The following is a 16,085-nucleotide window of genomic DNA, read 5'->3' on the forward strand; positions in this document are numbered from 1 at the left end:
GCACCCATCTCATGCATCAAATTCACCAAAAACCCTATTTTTCCCAAAATCCCAAAAAATGAGCGAATTCTCCAATCCAGCCATGGATCCTCAACTTTCATGCATCAATTGAGTTTCTAAACTCACATGCAACTTAAACAACAAACATTCTAGCTTCCCTCACATGAAGATTGGCTCAAAATAGCCAATAACTAAGAAAAAGTAGAATTTCCTTCCGAAGCTCAACCCGGAACACCCAAAGCAAGCTTCTTAATCTGAATTTCAAGAAAAGACAGAAGGCATTAGTGATCTAGAGGAAAAAAAGAATCATACAAAGAAATTTAGGAGAGAAAGGAGCTCACAGACCCAGAGTCCTTCTCTCTAAAACTTCTCTCTAAAAACCTCATTTTCTCCTCAACCACCCAACCCCTATTTATAGAAGTTCAGGAGTGACCAGAACGGCCTGTTCCGATCCGGAACGACCCGTTTTGCACCCCTTCATCATGTGTAAAAATCACATGCAGAACGGCCCGTTCTGAAACCAGAACAGCCCGTTCTGGAACTCATCCAAAACGGTCCGTTCTCCATCCAGAACGGCCCGTACTCCCTTCAGAACCGCCGTACTCCATCCAGAACGGCCCGTTCTCAACTACGATTTACAGGTCAATTTAATAGTTTGGAACGGCCCGTTCCAAATTAGGAACGGCCGTTCTAGGCTACTAAATCACTCATATTGGGCTTTTGGGCCTTCTGAAACAACTTGCTACGTTACAGCTGTTGTTGTAGCCTTTGGAGGTTGTTGATAGGGCAGAAAGGTGTGTCCCACTCTGGCGAACACAACGGTGAAAGTCACTTTGTGAAAAATACTGCCATGCGCCATCACGCGCCACCACCGTTGCCAGTGCGTGTAGCCCAGATGCTTAGCTCCAATGAGACCCATTTGCTGCCACCGTCACAGAACTGGTCACTAGAGCCTCCTAAGTCCATTCCACGGGTCGGTGATGTCCCATTTGGCTTAGATTCTAGTAGATTTGAGTTTTGAATTTTTCCTCCTTTTTTGGTGTACCCCACTCATTGTTGTCGCCATAAACAAAATCATTGAAGCCATCAATCTATCCATTACTTCACCACCATCAGATCTTGATATGAAATCTTTTAAGAAGGAACTAGATCGTTTGAAAGTAATGATTGAATCAATAAGTAAGCCCTCTAGACCATGTACTATGTCCATGAAAGGTAAGAGTTCTCTCCATATTGGTGGTCCTGTGTCTCAAGTTATTTGGATTCTTGATTCAGGAGCAACTGATCATATGACACCCTTTCATATGATCTTCAAATCATATATTAAAAGGAATAGAGAACTTATTACAATTGCGAATGGTCAGGGTGTACCCATATGCGACTCTAGGAATATAATTTTGAAATCATCTATTGTATTAAAGGATGTTTTACATATTCCACAAATAGCTAATAGTCTTATCTCTGTACAAAAGCTCATAAATGATTTAAATTGTTTAGTAACATTTTTCTTAACTCATTGTGTTTTTCAGGACCTTGCCACGAGGAAGACAATTTTGACTGCTAAGGAGTATAGTGGATTGTATATGTTAGAGTCTGATGACCAAAACAAAACAAAGATAATAAGTTAACAAGCTATATCTGAGACGTGGGAAAATTCCCAGATATGGCCACATCATAAAAGGCTTGGACATCCTTCATTCAACCTTATCATATCCTTGTTTCCTCATTTGTTTACTAGGGATTCTGTTGAGTCTTTTAATTGTGATATTTTCCAATATCAAAACATCATCGTACTTTTTATCATATTAGTAATAAAAAGAGTACTTCTCCATTTGATTTAATTCACCCTGATATTTGGGGACCTATCGTAGAATCTATTTCTAGAGCCAAATGATTCGTTACTTTTATTAACGATTGTACTCGTGTCACATGGACATACCTTATGAAAAATAAATCATAAGCTTTTCAAATCTTTGTTAATTTTTTCCGTCTTGTCCAAAATCAATTTGGAAAAAATATCAAAAGAATCAAGTCTGATAATGGTATTGAATATGTAAATCATGAATTTCTCAATTTTTTGTCTCATAATGGTATTGTTTATGAACTAACATGTGTAAACATCTTTCACGAAAACGAGATTGTAGAAAGAAAGAATCGTCATCTTCTTGAAGTAGATAGAGCTCTTCTTTTTCAAATATTTGTTCCCAAAACTTACTAGGGAGAAGTTGTGTTAACTGCCACGTATCTCATTCATAGGTTACCCACTCATATCTTAAATGGAATTAGTCTTATAGAGTCTCTATTATCTTTTGTTCCCTTTTGCCCCTGGTATCAAGTCTACCTAATCGACTCTTTGGATGTATTATTTTTGTTCACTCTCATCATCATAATCGTATTAAATTAGATCCTAAAGCTCTTAAATGTGTCTTTATTGGGTATCCTTCTAATAAAAAAAGATACAAATGTTATCATCCTCAGAGTCGTCATGTCTTTATCACGATGGATGTCACCTTTCATGAAACACAAGCCTTTTATGTCAAACCTCCACTTCAAGGGGAGCAAGCACTTGAAATGGAGGAGCTATCCTTCTTGTCATTACCATATTTGTCTTTATAGGATGCCCTAGATCTAAGCAATGAAGCTACCATGGTTCACAATGAGAAAGGAAGACAAATTTTTTGGCAAAAATATAAAAGAAAAAAATAACCCACTTCGACTTTAGAGCAAGAAGAATTGTCTAACCTAGAGGTGAGGATCCCTGAAGATAATAGTGAGGAAGTAAGTATTACTAAGGATTTACCCATTGCATTGAGAAAGAAAAGAAGGTTATGTGTTAAATATCCCATTTCTCAATATGTTTGCACTAATAATCTCTCTAATAAGCACCAAAACTTTGTTGCTGCCATTAATGCCACAGAAATTTCTACCTCAATATAGGAAACCATGAAAATTGAAAATTGGACTCAAGCCATGAGAAAAGAGATGAATGCATTAGAAAGAAATTCAACTTGAAGATTGTTGATAAACCAAGAGACAAAAAGGTTGTAGGGTGTAGATGGATATTCATAGTGAAACATAAGACAGATGGGATAATAAGATATAAAGCTATATTGGTGGCAAAGGGCTACACCCAAACTTATGGGATTGACTATGGGGAGACATTTGCCCTAGTGGCAGAGATGAATACAGTTCGAGTTGTTCTTGCTTTAGCTGCTCATTTTGGTTGGGACTTACACCAATTAGCTGTGAAGAATGCCTTTCTTCATGGAGATATGGGAGAGGAAGTGTACATAGAGATTTCCCTAGGTTTTGAAGTGCATAATGAAAGAAACAAGGTATGTCTCCTAAAGAAAGCATTATATGGTCTTAAGCAATTCCCTAGAGCATGGTTTGGAAGATTTACAAAAGCAATGATTTCTTTGGGATACAAACAAAGCCAAAGAGATCATACTCTATTCATAAAGCACTCTTCTACAGGTAAACCCACTCTACACCCACTCTACTACTTGTTTATGTAGATGATATGATTATTGTAGGAGATGATGAAATAGAAAAATTGGCATTAAAAGAAAAATTGGCAACCCAATTTGAAATAAAAGACCTAGGAAAACTCAAGTACTTTCTTGGAATAGAGGTTGCTTACTCTAAGAACGAAACTTTTTATCTCCCAAAAGAAATATGTACTTGATCTCCTCAAAGAAACAAGAAAGTTGGGATATAGAACCTCAATAACTCCTATAGAACAGAATCATAGAATTGGAAGAAGAAAGTACTCCTGTAGAGAAGGTTCAATACAGAGATTGGTAGGAAAGTTGATTTATTTATTACACACAAGACCAGACATTGCTTATGCAATTAATGCAATAAGTTAGTTTATACATGACCCAAGAGAGAGATGCATGCAAGCAGTTGACAAAATTTTCCAATACTTGAAGTCAATTTTCCAATACTTGAAGTCAAGTCTAGGAAAGAGTATTGTTCAAAAGGGAAGACACGTTGACTATAAAATTATATACTGATATTGACTATGCAAGTTCTATCACTCATAGAAAATCTACTTTCGGGTGTTGTATGTTCCTTGGAGATAGTCTAGTAACGTGGAGGAACAAAAAGCAAGATAGAATATCTCATTCTAGTGTAGAAGCTAAATTTCGAGCCTTTACTCAAGGAATGTGTGAAGGACTCTGGATGAAAATCATTTTGGATGAACTTAAAATCAACGTGGACAATCCCGTGCAACTATACTATGACAATAAGTCTGCCATGAGCATTACCCATAATTTAGTACAACATAATAAGACCAAACACATTGAGATTAACAAACACTTCATCAAAGATAATCTAGACAAAGATTTTGTGGTTACAACTCATATTCCTGCAAAACTTCAAATAACAGATTTTTTACAAAAGGACTCTCTCAAGATAGATTTCAAGATCTTGTAAACATGTTAGGAATGGTTGATATCCATTTACCAACTTGAAGAAGAGTATTATAATTAGAGAAAATATTTTCCTAATTAGAGAAAATATTTGTAGAATCTTCTATTTATTTTTCAGCATATTATAGTTCCTTATTTTCTTATTTTGGAAGATTAGATTGTTACAAATGTGAAATCAGAATGTAATACATATGAATGAAATAATAAATTCATTCTCTTTTTTCAAGTTTTTGTCACCATGGGATTGGGATGCAATTATCCAAGTTGCAGTTCCATTGTAACTGTGGCATGCAAAGCTCTCAACAAAGATGTTACAACTGTGATCCCGGGCAAGGATTTATTAAAAAGGTTATAAACATCAGCTGAAGAAAGTAAACTTTTTATTCTGAGGACCCAATTAGTTCACTGCTAAATAAGTGCAACGAGAGGAAAGGACAAAAAAATGTTAAAAATGACGAGCAGTCATAAACCCTTCAACCTCCAAGGTAAGGCAGTTACAGTAACACCAGAAGCTATCCAATTGCTAGCATAAGTTTGCAAGGGATTTCTTTGCTCTTGTATATGATTTCCCCAAATTACCAACCTACAAGTACAAACTACGGCAACATTTATTTTCATTAACTGAAACGATGCTTATCTATCTTCCTATTCACTAAAGCAGCATCCTGTAAGTAGCCACAAAACCCCATTTCACACCGGTAATCAATTTATATCAAACTGGACTCTCATCTGAAGTTCCATTGGCAATCATTAAACAGTGTCGGGATTGTTAATCAACAAGTTTTCAAATGGTAATCTGCATGAACTCAAATCTCACCAGTCAGAAATGCTTTTCCAAATCCAGAAGTGCTCAAGTACTTAAGACTTCATAGTCTTTTAATATCTACCAGTCAGTCACCACAATTTGAAAGATAGTAGTAAGGAACACAAGTCTAGGGATTCAAAAATACATATCAAGTCAGCGACGACGAAATGAAGGGCCAGAAAAAGTGTATCGCGATGAAACTGGTGCACGTGCTTCAAGATCATCTCCATGATATGCCCGCGTACGTGCTTCCAAACCATCTCCATGATATGGCCGCATTCGATTATAACCAGACAAATCATCATCAGCAGAATATATTGAGTAACGCCTATGTTGAACAGTCTCTCTCCTAGGCATATTATCCATGCCAACAAAAGGTCTTCCCCCAACCAAATAAGAGTTTGGCGAGATTTCTTCCCTGCTTAAAGGTGTCAAATATGCATCCCTAGGAGAAGCACCACGACGATAGGTGTGGTATGGATCCCTACGGTCATTCAAATTAAGATGATCAGTTCGACGACTTTCTACCCGAGCAGGGACATTACCCAGGTAGCTGCGGTCCAGGTGACGGGGTTCATAATCTCCCTCATAAGATTCCAATATTGGATTAACATGAGAAGTGACAGTCACATTCCTTCTATCTCGTTGTAGATCATACACTCGGTAGTTCTCCCTTCGAAACAGATCATGACTAATTTCCTCTCGCTGGTCAAATTGATGATCCCTATCAAGAGACTGCACATTATATCTTTCCCTTTGCAAATGGGACCTTGATCCCCTAATACCATCAGGAGATTCCCTATCTCGAATTATTACTTTTGGCTGGGTGTGGTCAGGGTGAACAGCTGAATGAATTCCAGCTGGTCGAAAAAGTTGAGTGAGCTTCCTAACCTGAAACAGAATATTTTGAATATTCATCATAAAGAAATATAGAAACAGATGGACAGGCCACACCAGAGGTAAAATTTAATCCTTACTTGTCTAACGGTAAGTTCTGTTCTGAACTTGTGTTTTTCATCATAATTATCCTTGATGGCTTTTTTGAAAATGCTCTCAGGTAGTGGGAAACAATCAGAAGATATGTTGAACCGCACCTGAAGGTGTCAACCATCAGCACATAAAAATCAAAGAAAATATCAGGATAATTATACAGGAAAATGAAAGAAAGTAACCTGAGCAGGAAATTTTCCACTGAAAGCTCGGGGTTCAAGCTTCATGCCACCAGAAGATGAAGCCTTGTAAATACCATACAGTAGCTTCAGATCAAAATCATAAAGAAAAAGCTTAAACCCAGGTTTGATTTGTAAAACATCATCTTTTTTTCCAGCCGAAACACCCATGACACGATAGCGGAAACAATCAGGCTTCGTCTTTGCATTGCACATAAAGATGAAACCACCAAGCTTTTCACCTTTATGGCCTTTTAACTGACCCATGTCACTTCTCATCTCTTTGGTTTTTCTACTCCTAGAAGAACCCTTATTTGATTCCCTATGCTTATCTTTACTCATTAGTTTTTTTTCAGTCTTATCCAACTGACTGGCCTTAGTTGTTTGAGCCTGCTGGCTCTTCTCCCTAGGACTTTTGTCACTAGTGCTCCCATTTTGACTTTCTTTCACTTTATTTTCAGCCTCCTGACTCTTCCCCTTAGGTGGTTCGCCATTAGTTTCCTTCACCTGGCTATTGTCTGAAATTTGTTTGACATTTGCATTATGACAACTTTCAGTGCTGTTCACCACTTTTTTGAAAGTCCTAACTTTTCTTTTCCCACGAATCTGTAGAGAAACGTTGTTCTTCTCGGCCTTAAGTTTACCAGCCTGAGATTTCTTAACAATTTTAGATTGTGCTTTCAATGATTGAGGAGTGTTCTTGTCACTCAACTCTGGTTTACTAGATTCTTCAGGAGAATCAGTGTCCTTCTGCTGGTTACCATCTGACTCTTCCTTGGGACTTTTGTCACTAGTACTCCTATTTTGACTTTCTTTCCTTTTATTTTCAGCCTCCTTACTCTTCTCCTTAGGTGGTTCATCATTAGTTTCCTTGAGCTCACTATTGTCTGAAATTTGTCTCTCATCTGCATTATGACAGCATTCAGCTTTGTCCACCACATTTTTTGAAGTCACAATTCTTCTTTTCCCACAAATCTGTTGAGAACCATTGTTCTTCTTGGCCCTAAGTTTTCCTGCCTGAGATTTCTTAACAATTTTAGATTTTGCCTTCAATGATTGTGGAGCATTGTTGCCAGTCAACTCTGGTTTACTAGATTCTGCAGGAGAATCAGTATCCTTTCTATCATCTTTTCCAGAAGATGGACGATCAGAAGTCACTTCAGGAAGATTCTCAGTGACCATCATATCATCTTTTTTTGATGATGGAGGATTAGAAAACACTTCAGTGGGATTTGCAGTGCTGATCATACCATCTTTTCCTGATGATGGAGAATTAGAAGACATTTCAAGAGGATTCTCAGCACCCATATCATCTTTTCCTGATGACGGAGGATTCTCAGTGCCCATCATGTTATCTTTCGCTGAAGGAAGAGGATTAGAAGACACTTCAAGAGGATTCTCAACACCCATATCATCTTTCCCTGATGATGGAGGATTCTCAGTGCTCATCATATCATTTTTTTCGGAAGGCAGGGGATTAGAGGACACTTCAGTAGGATTTGCAGTGTCCATCATACCCTTTTTTGCTGATAAAGGAGATTTAGAAGACACTTCAGGAGTATTTTCAGTATCCATCACACCATCTTTTCCTGATAAAAGAGGATTCTCAGTGTCCATCATCTCATCTTTTCCTGATGACAGAGGAATAGAGGACATTTCAGGAGGATTCACACCCATGTTGCTGTTCTTCTTGGCCTTAAGTTTACCTGCCTGAGATTTCTTAACAATTCTAGATTTTGCCTTCAATGGTTGAGGAATATTCTTTTCACTCAAATCTTGTTTACTAGATTCTTCAGGAGAATTAGAAGATACTCTAAGAGGATTCTCAGCACTCATATCAGCTTTTCCTGATGATAGAGGTTTGTCGATGCCCATCATATCATCTTTTCCCGAAGGTGGAGAATTAGAAGACACTTCAGTAGGATTTGAAGTGCCCATCGTACCATCTTTTGCTGAAGACGGAGAATTCAAAGACACTTCTGGAGGATTCTCAGAACCCATTATCTCATCTTTTCCTGATGAAATAAGATTAGAAGACATTTCAGGGGGATTCACAGTGCCCATCTTGGTGTCTTCAAGATCCATGCTATATAGGAACTTAGCACGGTTGATGCCAATGGAAAAATTAACTACAGCCAATAAAGATAATAAAGAGAAAATCAACAACTTTAGTATGGATTGATATTTCACATTAACCATAAAAAGAAATGACAAACAATTCAATTAAGGTGGTTGAGAATGACAAAAATAAAAATAAAAAAATAGGAAAGAAAGTATCAGCAGTCACTGAACCATTTGACCTAAAAGCTGGATAAACAAGGGCCAAAGCAAGGTATTTAGAAATTCTGTTATTGTGTAAAGCCATTGGAATTAATGCAAGGAACAAGAACAAAATTAAAACCACTTGTACAAACATTAAAACCATGATTCTATTGAAATTTGAATCTTTATTAATATGAGGCAGTTCTAAGATAAATTCATGTTCAATCAGCTTTTAACAATATTTCAAGAAATCACTTCATTCAAAAGCTCAACTTGAGCTGAATTCTTTTTTATTTTTGTTTTTAAATCTAGTACCTACTCACTCTTCATTCATATCATGATTTAAATCCTAGATGGAAGTGCATAGTGGCCAATCCCAAAATTGCTATAGCAAGATAGTGTATAGCAGGATAACCATTATTTTGAAAAATTTTATATAATAATTTATATAATGTAAACTATATACATTTAAAGTCTCAAAAAAGATTAAAAAAATTAAACAAAATTAATGGCATTCATAATTAATCAAAAAAAGTCATAGGTATCTTAAACAAAACGTACAAGTTTCCCAGATAGAATCATGACTCAACATCATATTCTAAATCCAAGTCTTCTTTATCATTTTCACTTATTAGATGTATAGATTTCATTTTTGTAAATTAAAATTCCAAAAATAACCCTCCGAAAAAGCCCTAATGTCTCTATTAAAGGGACATTTTTGGTAATCAACCCATAGTGCCCACTACGGATGTTATTCAGCCTGCTATTTGGACTGCTACGGCTGCTCTGCTACAGCAGCATTTGTAGCAGGAAGGGGCCACTTCACACTGCTATAGCGTGCTATTTAAAACCCTGATTCTAATCAGTTACTAATCCTAGTTATTGGGTTTATATACTTTTATGTATTTAATAGTAAATAAATGAGATAAAATATTTAAGATAAAATATCACATAAAATGAGTACTCATCTATTGTATTTTATTGTAACTAGAGGATAATGCATGAAAAAAGCCTATGACAACTTCCAAAGCAATTAATAGTTGGACGGGTCTGTAGAACTAGAATGGTTTGACCGGAAAATGGATAGGCGCCAGCAGAGGTGCAAACAATGAATAGCAGCACTATCCTCCTTGATCCGGTTTCTATTTGCATGGCAAAAAAGCAATGCTATGAGTTTCCTGTAGTGGCCAGCAGCTACGTACACTACACCCCACTCTACAGTGTGATAGCTACACTATTTGCAGCTATTGATACGTTTACAAGCAGTAATGAGTAATAACCAATGGTGGTAGCATATTTTATTCCAAAAGAAAAGAAAACATAATAAATTATCAGTTCAGCAAATTGAACGGCAAATATAAGTTAGGCCAATAACAGGACAAGAACACAACCAAATTTAAAACCGAATAGCCTAACATGGCACACACATAACAAATCATAAAAAATGCAAGTCTAACATAGAAATTTTGAACAGATCAGAAAAACATAGGTTCTTACAATACTATTCTTTTTATATTGAGTGTGATATAATCCCTTGTTCAAACTCTGATAGAGAAAAGAATTTAGTATACTAGACCACAATTTGGAAAATGTAGGGTGAAAAGAATTAGAAGGGTCATAAGTTAATCAGTTGGAAGCATAGTAGTCAATCCCGGATAGCGGCGCGGAGCGGCCGACCCCAAAACTGGGATAGCGGGATGACGCGGAGCGGGATAACAGCTATTTAAATATTAATTTATATATATTAAATAATTAATAATATATATATAAAAGCTAAAAAAAACAAAAATTAAAAATAAAATTAGCTGAATTAAATTTAATCAGAAATTAAAAATAAAATTAGCTGAATTAAATTTAATCAGAAATTAAAAATAAAATTTGTTGAATTAAATTTATTCAGAAATTAAAAATAAAATTAACTGAATTAAATTTAATCAGAAATTAAAAATAAATTTTTCTGAATTAAATTTAATCAGAATTTAAAAATTAAATATGTTGAATTAAATTTTATCAGAATTTAAAAATAAAATTTGTTCAATTAAATTTAATCAAAAATTAAAAAAAAATCAGTGGAAATAATTTAATAAATAATTAAAAAAGATATGTTGCATGTTGCATAAAAGAGTAAAAGACACAATAGAATAGGGGAACAGACAACAGAGGGCAAACGTTAGTCGGAGGAAGGAGAAGACAAACGCGCGTCTGAGCTTGCGGCCACGTCGGAGCTGCGTCGGACCTGGAGGCTCGTCGGAGTCGGAGGTGCGTCGGAGCTGGAGGCGCGTCGCCGATGGAGGTGCGTCGGAGCCGGACTTCGTCGGAGTTGCACGCGATTGCCAGAGAAGAAGAAAATATGAGAGGGAGAGACGAGCGGAGGGGTTTGGTTTCGAGGAGTCTGAAATCGCGAATGGGAAAGGGATGATTAGGGCAAAAAAACCCCATTGAAAAGACGGACTTACCCTTAATGAAGGGTAAGTCTGAAATCGCGCTCGCGAATCCGCGATTTCGGCCGCTCCGCTACGCCTCCGACGCGGCCGCTCCGGCCGCTACAGAAATCCGCCACGCGACAGCAGCCACGTTGCGGGGTGACGCCGCTCCGCTCCGGAGCGCCGCGATAGCGGCCGCTCCGGCCGCTATTGACTACTATGGTTGGAAGAGGTGGTAAGTTGTTGCCATTTGAGGGGATGGATCACATGAGAAAGGGCAGGTTATTTAGTCCATGAGTGCATCAAAGAGAAAGGGAGATTTATTTTAGCTGGGGATAAAACTAACATGTAGTACATGGTTATCAAATTAGGATTCAAATTGTAAATTGCCGACCTAATTTTTGAATCGTGAATCATAATTTGTATCGAATCTTAAGATTCAGAAGCAATGAAAAATTACTTCAAATATATCATATAGGTTAGAGTTTTCAATATACAATATTTAAACTAGAAATAAATAAAACAACTTAAGTAGAAATCTTGTAGAACAAAAATATTAGTTATATATGAGCTTGTGAAAACCTTTATTTTAGAAGAATGAAAACGAATCAAGTAAATAGCTAAATAGAGTATATACATTGAATGAGTGGGTGACAAATTGAGAAGTGGAATAATCAAATAGGATAATTTCGTAAGTGTTCCTTCAATTCCTTTTCATTTAACAATTCAAGATTATATGACTTTTCAATTTTTCCAAGAGAATTGGTGAAAGGGTAAAAAAAGAAAAAATAAAAAATAATGAATTGTTGAATTGTATGATTCGTGTCAATGATAGGAAATTACATAAGTTCATTCATGTATCATAAGATAGAAAGTCATTTAAGATTCATCTGATGATACAAATCGATAGGTGGCTTAATTGTATCAAATCATAAGAATCTAAAAACTACTTGTTAGTGTTGTTCAACGATCGGAATTAGAGTTTCACCTCAGTAATAAAAATAAACAAACAGGTAAACTCAACAAAACAAAGGATAAATGCTTAAGGCCATGTCTACAATATATTCATGCATCACTATAACATTAACAAGTTAGCTTTGAGTAACTTACCAAATGCAGAAAAAGATAAATCAGGGATGTATTGCTGTGATGTGATAAATGTATCAATTAATTTCACTGTGTCTTAGTGTAGTTCAATATTAAAATCATATAAATCCAAACCATTTGAAACTTTATAGGTTGATTAAAAGTGTTAAAGATATAAAATAAAAATAAAGAAAAAAGAGTGTAATATATATAGTAGAAATTTTGACAATAACAACTACATCCTCAATTTCTTGCCACCATTCAACATGCACAGAGGAATAAGCACAATAAATGGAAACTTAAGAATACACAAACAGAAAACCGACAAAACGCAATTCAACAGAACAGCAGCACGACAAAACAGAGAACAAAATGGAACATGCAAAATGTTTGGGTACTGCATTTATTAGGAAATAATTCATTTTTTTTTCAAAACTGTCTCGGGAATACAACAAAGAGTGATTATTTATTCCAAAACAAAGGTTACTAAATTAAGTTTGACATTAGAGTAAAAGTGATATACTTGGATCATATTAAGACATGGTCTGATATCAGTATTTAGTCATTCCAAAAGCCAACCACAAGATCATTCTTGAGGAGTATAAAAGTGTCTGTGTCCAACATGTCTTTATATGTATATGAACAGTGCTATGCTCTAAATAGTGCTGTGTCATAGGTTAAAACAGTGATGAAACTATAAACATTGAACAAATCATAATAAGGTTTAAAAATTGCCCCAAAAAAAAAAAGGACAACATATACTTTGCACCAGTCCGCTTACAAAAAAATAAAAGACATACACCAAAACAATAATAAGGGCTTAATTGAAGGTGCATGAAGAAGCATAATCAATTTAACCCAAAATTCACTCATACATTTCAAAAAAACAGAACCCTAAATTCACTCAAATATCCAAAAACCAAGAGAAAAAAAAACTCATAATTAGTACAAGACAGTTCTGCAGTTAGCTAGCAACTTATCCAGCACCCTATCTAAGATCAATAACAAAATGTTCCCCTCATCTCAAAACCCAAACCACACGCAGGAAAGAGCTGCAATAAAAAACAATATACAAAAAAAAAAGAGAGAGAGAGAGAAAGAGTACCTTACCGAGAGAGAGATTCCAAGGGCAGAGAAAAAGAGGAAATGACGATGAAAATGCACACAGGGATGTGCTTCAAATTGAAACCACCCACAGTGTCCCAAAACTCAATCCGAGACTTTCTTTGTCTTTTCAATATATACTTATCCTAACCCACGTAACATTTAATTAAACTTTTATTTAATTGCAATTTTAGTATACTGTTGTTCAATGATCAAAATTATAATTTCACCCCAGTAATGTGTGTAATAAGGAGTTACATTAGATGTCTGTGTACCTAGTATCTATAGTACTGTATCTATGTTTTGTTCTCTAGTTGTTAGGCCCTTTGGCTGGGCAGAGAAAGTATTACCTCCAAGGAGCAGGAGCTTTTGCTCTGGAAGAGGTAGTGGTTCTTGTATGTTATCTGCTCATTGAGCTTGGTTTTGGATTGAATAAAGCCCTCATTTTTGTTCTAATTTTTTGTTTCCTAACGACAGAGTGTGACATTATAGTAAAGGTACCACAGTTAGAAATGCTATTAAAATATTCATTACATATTCACGTTTACTTATTTCAAAAGTAAACTATGAACACCACGCTAATTCTCATTCCAAGCAACACTCTTGTGAATACAAAAACATATAATTTCAACCATTCCAGTGAAAAATAAGGAACCTAAAAGGAAAAATGCAGAAGGTTATGAGGTGGGAAACAGAGACTAAAGAAGAGGGCACCTCATAAAACAACTATTGGAGATAACAAATAAATGAAATAGAAATCAATGTTTGTGCAAAGTGTTGAACAATCAAAACTCAAATACCGAAGCAGGTTTTCTAACCCTTACAAGGAGGGCAGCACAACTCTCCTATAGAAACTACTAACAAGCTTCAGTGAGATTCCTTTTTGTCTCTTTTATTCTCATTTTGGTATTACTGCCTTTGTTGAAGATTCCCTATCCTGCAATCTTAACGCTTCTTCCCCTCCTTTATCTAATAAAATCTCTTTTCTTAAATTAATAATTAAAAAAAAAAAAAAAAAAGGCAAATGAATCTTTTCATATTTAACAGATTGTGTAGACTTAAATATTCAAACAAAAAATAACATTCCCAATCACATTAGAGAGTTTCATATTTCACAGATTGTGTTTGTAAGATCTAAGAGGGGCAACCATGCAAACAACTGTATTATATCGAAACAATGCCAAGGTGAGTTGATAATGAGATATTCAAGTGAAGAATTGAACCATAATCAATTTAGGTTTTGCACGCGCGATTGATCACTCAAAATTGAGAGGTAGACATTCTCACATGGCGAAAAATAAACACGAACAGTTAATGGCAAAATGTGTGCCCTAGAAACGATTAAATTGCATGAAATTGAGGTTCGCGAGTTCCGAAATGAAATTCATCGTCTGAATAAAACCACGCAAACAGAAGAAAGGTGTAATCAAGAAGGAAAGTACCTTAGGATCTGAGTCAACTCGGAAAATGTCGAAAGAGTCGAACGGTCGAGAAAGACAGAGAGAGTGAAGAAATGTGTAGCGAAAGAAGGCCTCATCAAATGAAATGAAACAAATCACCTTATTCAATAAATGCCTCGTCAAGTTATATCGGTTAAAATAATTTATTTTATTTTATCTCTATAATTTATACTAATATATAAAAAAAAATATATCTTTTTGAATAATTACCTTAATTTTTACTTTTTTTACTATTATATTTTAAAAAAAAACTAAAAAAAATATCTTTTAATTAAATTTAAGAATTTAATCATAATATTAATTAAATCAATATATTTTTATTATTTTATTTTTATTAATATACTTTTATTTTATTTTAGTAATTACTTTTTTGATTTCTATTTTATAATAAATCATTATATTTTTTGGATTAAAAAAAATATTATATTATTTTTAAATAAATATTCAGTTTCTAATATTTATTTACGTGTAACTATTAGAGACACGAAGTGTCTCAATTCCTCTAGTTTAAAATAATATTTTTACTTTTATATATAATTTTTTTATCTTTTTTTTTGTAATTTAAGACAATTTTTTTAATTTATTATACTTATATTTTTTTTTAAATTTTTTAGTTTCTCTCGTTAACTTTCTTTTAATACTTATGAAACAAAATTTGTCCCCCTCCCATTTCACGTGAGACTACGTACACAATTTCTTTTTGGAATATACACAATTGATAAACAATAAAAAGCAATTGAAGATGGAAAATAATATGCAACAAATGAAATTTGTCATACTTTATCCATATATTGTCACTTTAATTAAATTGATTTACATGAAATGATAAAAGATATAAAAGTGTTGAATAAATAAATTAAGTTCAAGTGCATCCGATGTCATTTTTTTTCTCCTAGCTTGATTTTTTATAACAACTATTTAAAGTTAAAATAATGCGTTTGTTTTATTGATGGAGGATCATCTATGGAAGATTCACGCATAAAGACTACTGGATCTTTAATTAAGTCTATGGTTAGGAGGTTTGAGAAAGTTTCTATAAAAGAAAAAAAAATGTTTTTTAGACCTATGCTTTATATAAATATTGAGAATGATTTCTCTATTTAGTCTCATAGTCTCTAATTTACATATCTTATATAGTTTAAGTTCTTTTCTATTGTACATAGTAGATACACGTTTAGACTTATTTTTGTCTTTGTATTTGTAAGACATCTTTATCTTTCTTTATAGGTCATAACCTTAGAATTTTAGGATATGTTGCTTGGAGACTTTTACTTCATTTGACTTAATACTAAGGGTCATAGATTTTCATATTTGTAGTTTTAGTAGTGGGGTAGTAA

The 16,085-nt window shown here is 34.6% G+C and overlaps 1 protein-coding gene across 1 annotated transcript; it reads right to left on the bottom strand.

Moving 5' to 3' along the window:
• Positions 1 to 4,802: 4,802 nt before the first annotated feature.
• LOC109810305 (uncharacterized) lies at positions 4,803 to 14,882 on the bottom strand. Its single transcript, XM_020373726.3, has 4 exons — positions 14,731 to 14,882; positions 6,417 to 8,542; positions 6,222 to 6,338; positions 4,803 to 6,135 (listed from the first exon to the last, which is right to left on the bottom strand). The coding sequence occupies exons 2-4, from the start codon at positions 8,496 to 8,498 to the stop codon at positions 5,398 to 5,400; spliced, it is 2,937 nt and encodes a 978-aa protein (XP_020229315.2). The 5' UTR covers positions 8,499 to 8,542; positions 14,731 to 14,882; the 3' UTR covers positions 4,803 to 5,397.
• Positions 14,883 to 16,085: the final 1,203 nt, after the last annotated feature.

This window comes from Cajanus cajan, chromosome 10 (genome assembly GCF_000230855.2).
Source record: "Cajanus cajan strain Asha chromosome 10, NIPB_CcT2T_4, whole genome shotgun sequence".
Classification (NCBI taxonomy): Eukaryota; Viridiplantae; Streptophyta; class Magnoliopsida; order Fabales; family Fabaceae; genus Cajanus; species Cajanus cajan.

Coding starts and splice junctions, on each gene's coding strand:
- LOC109810305 (XM_020373726.3), bottom strand. CDS start 8,498: ATGGATCTTGAAGACACCAAGATGGGCACTGTGAATCCCCCTGAAATG. Junction 6,339..6,416: donor GTGGAAAATTTCCTGCTCAG/GTTACTTTCTTT, acceptor TGACACCTTCAG/GTGCGGTTCAACATATCTTC. Junction 6,136..6,221: donor CAGAACTTACCGTTAGACAA/GTAAGGATTAAA, acceptor ATTCTGTTTCAG/GTTAGGAAGCTCACTCAACT.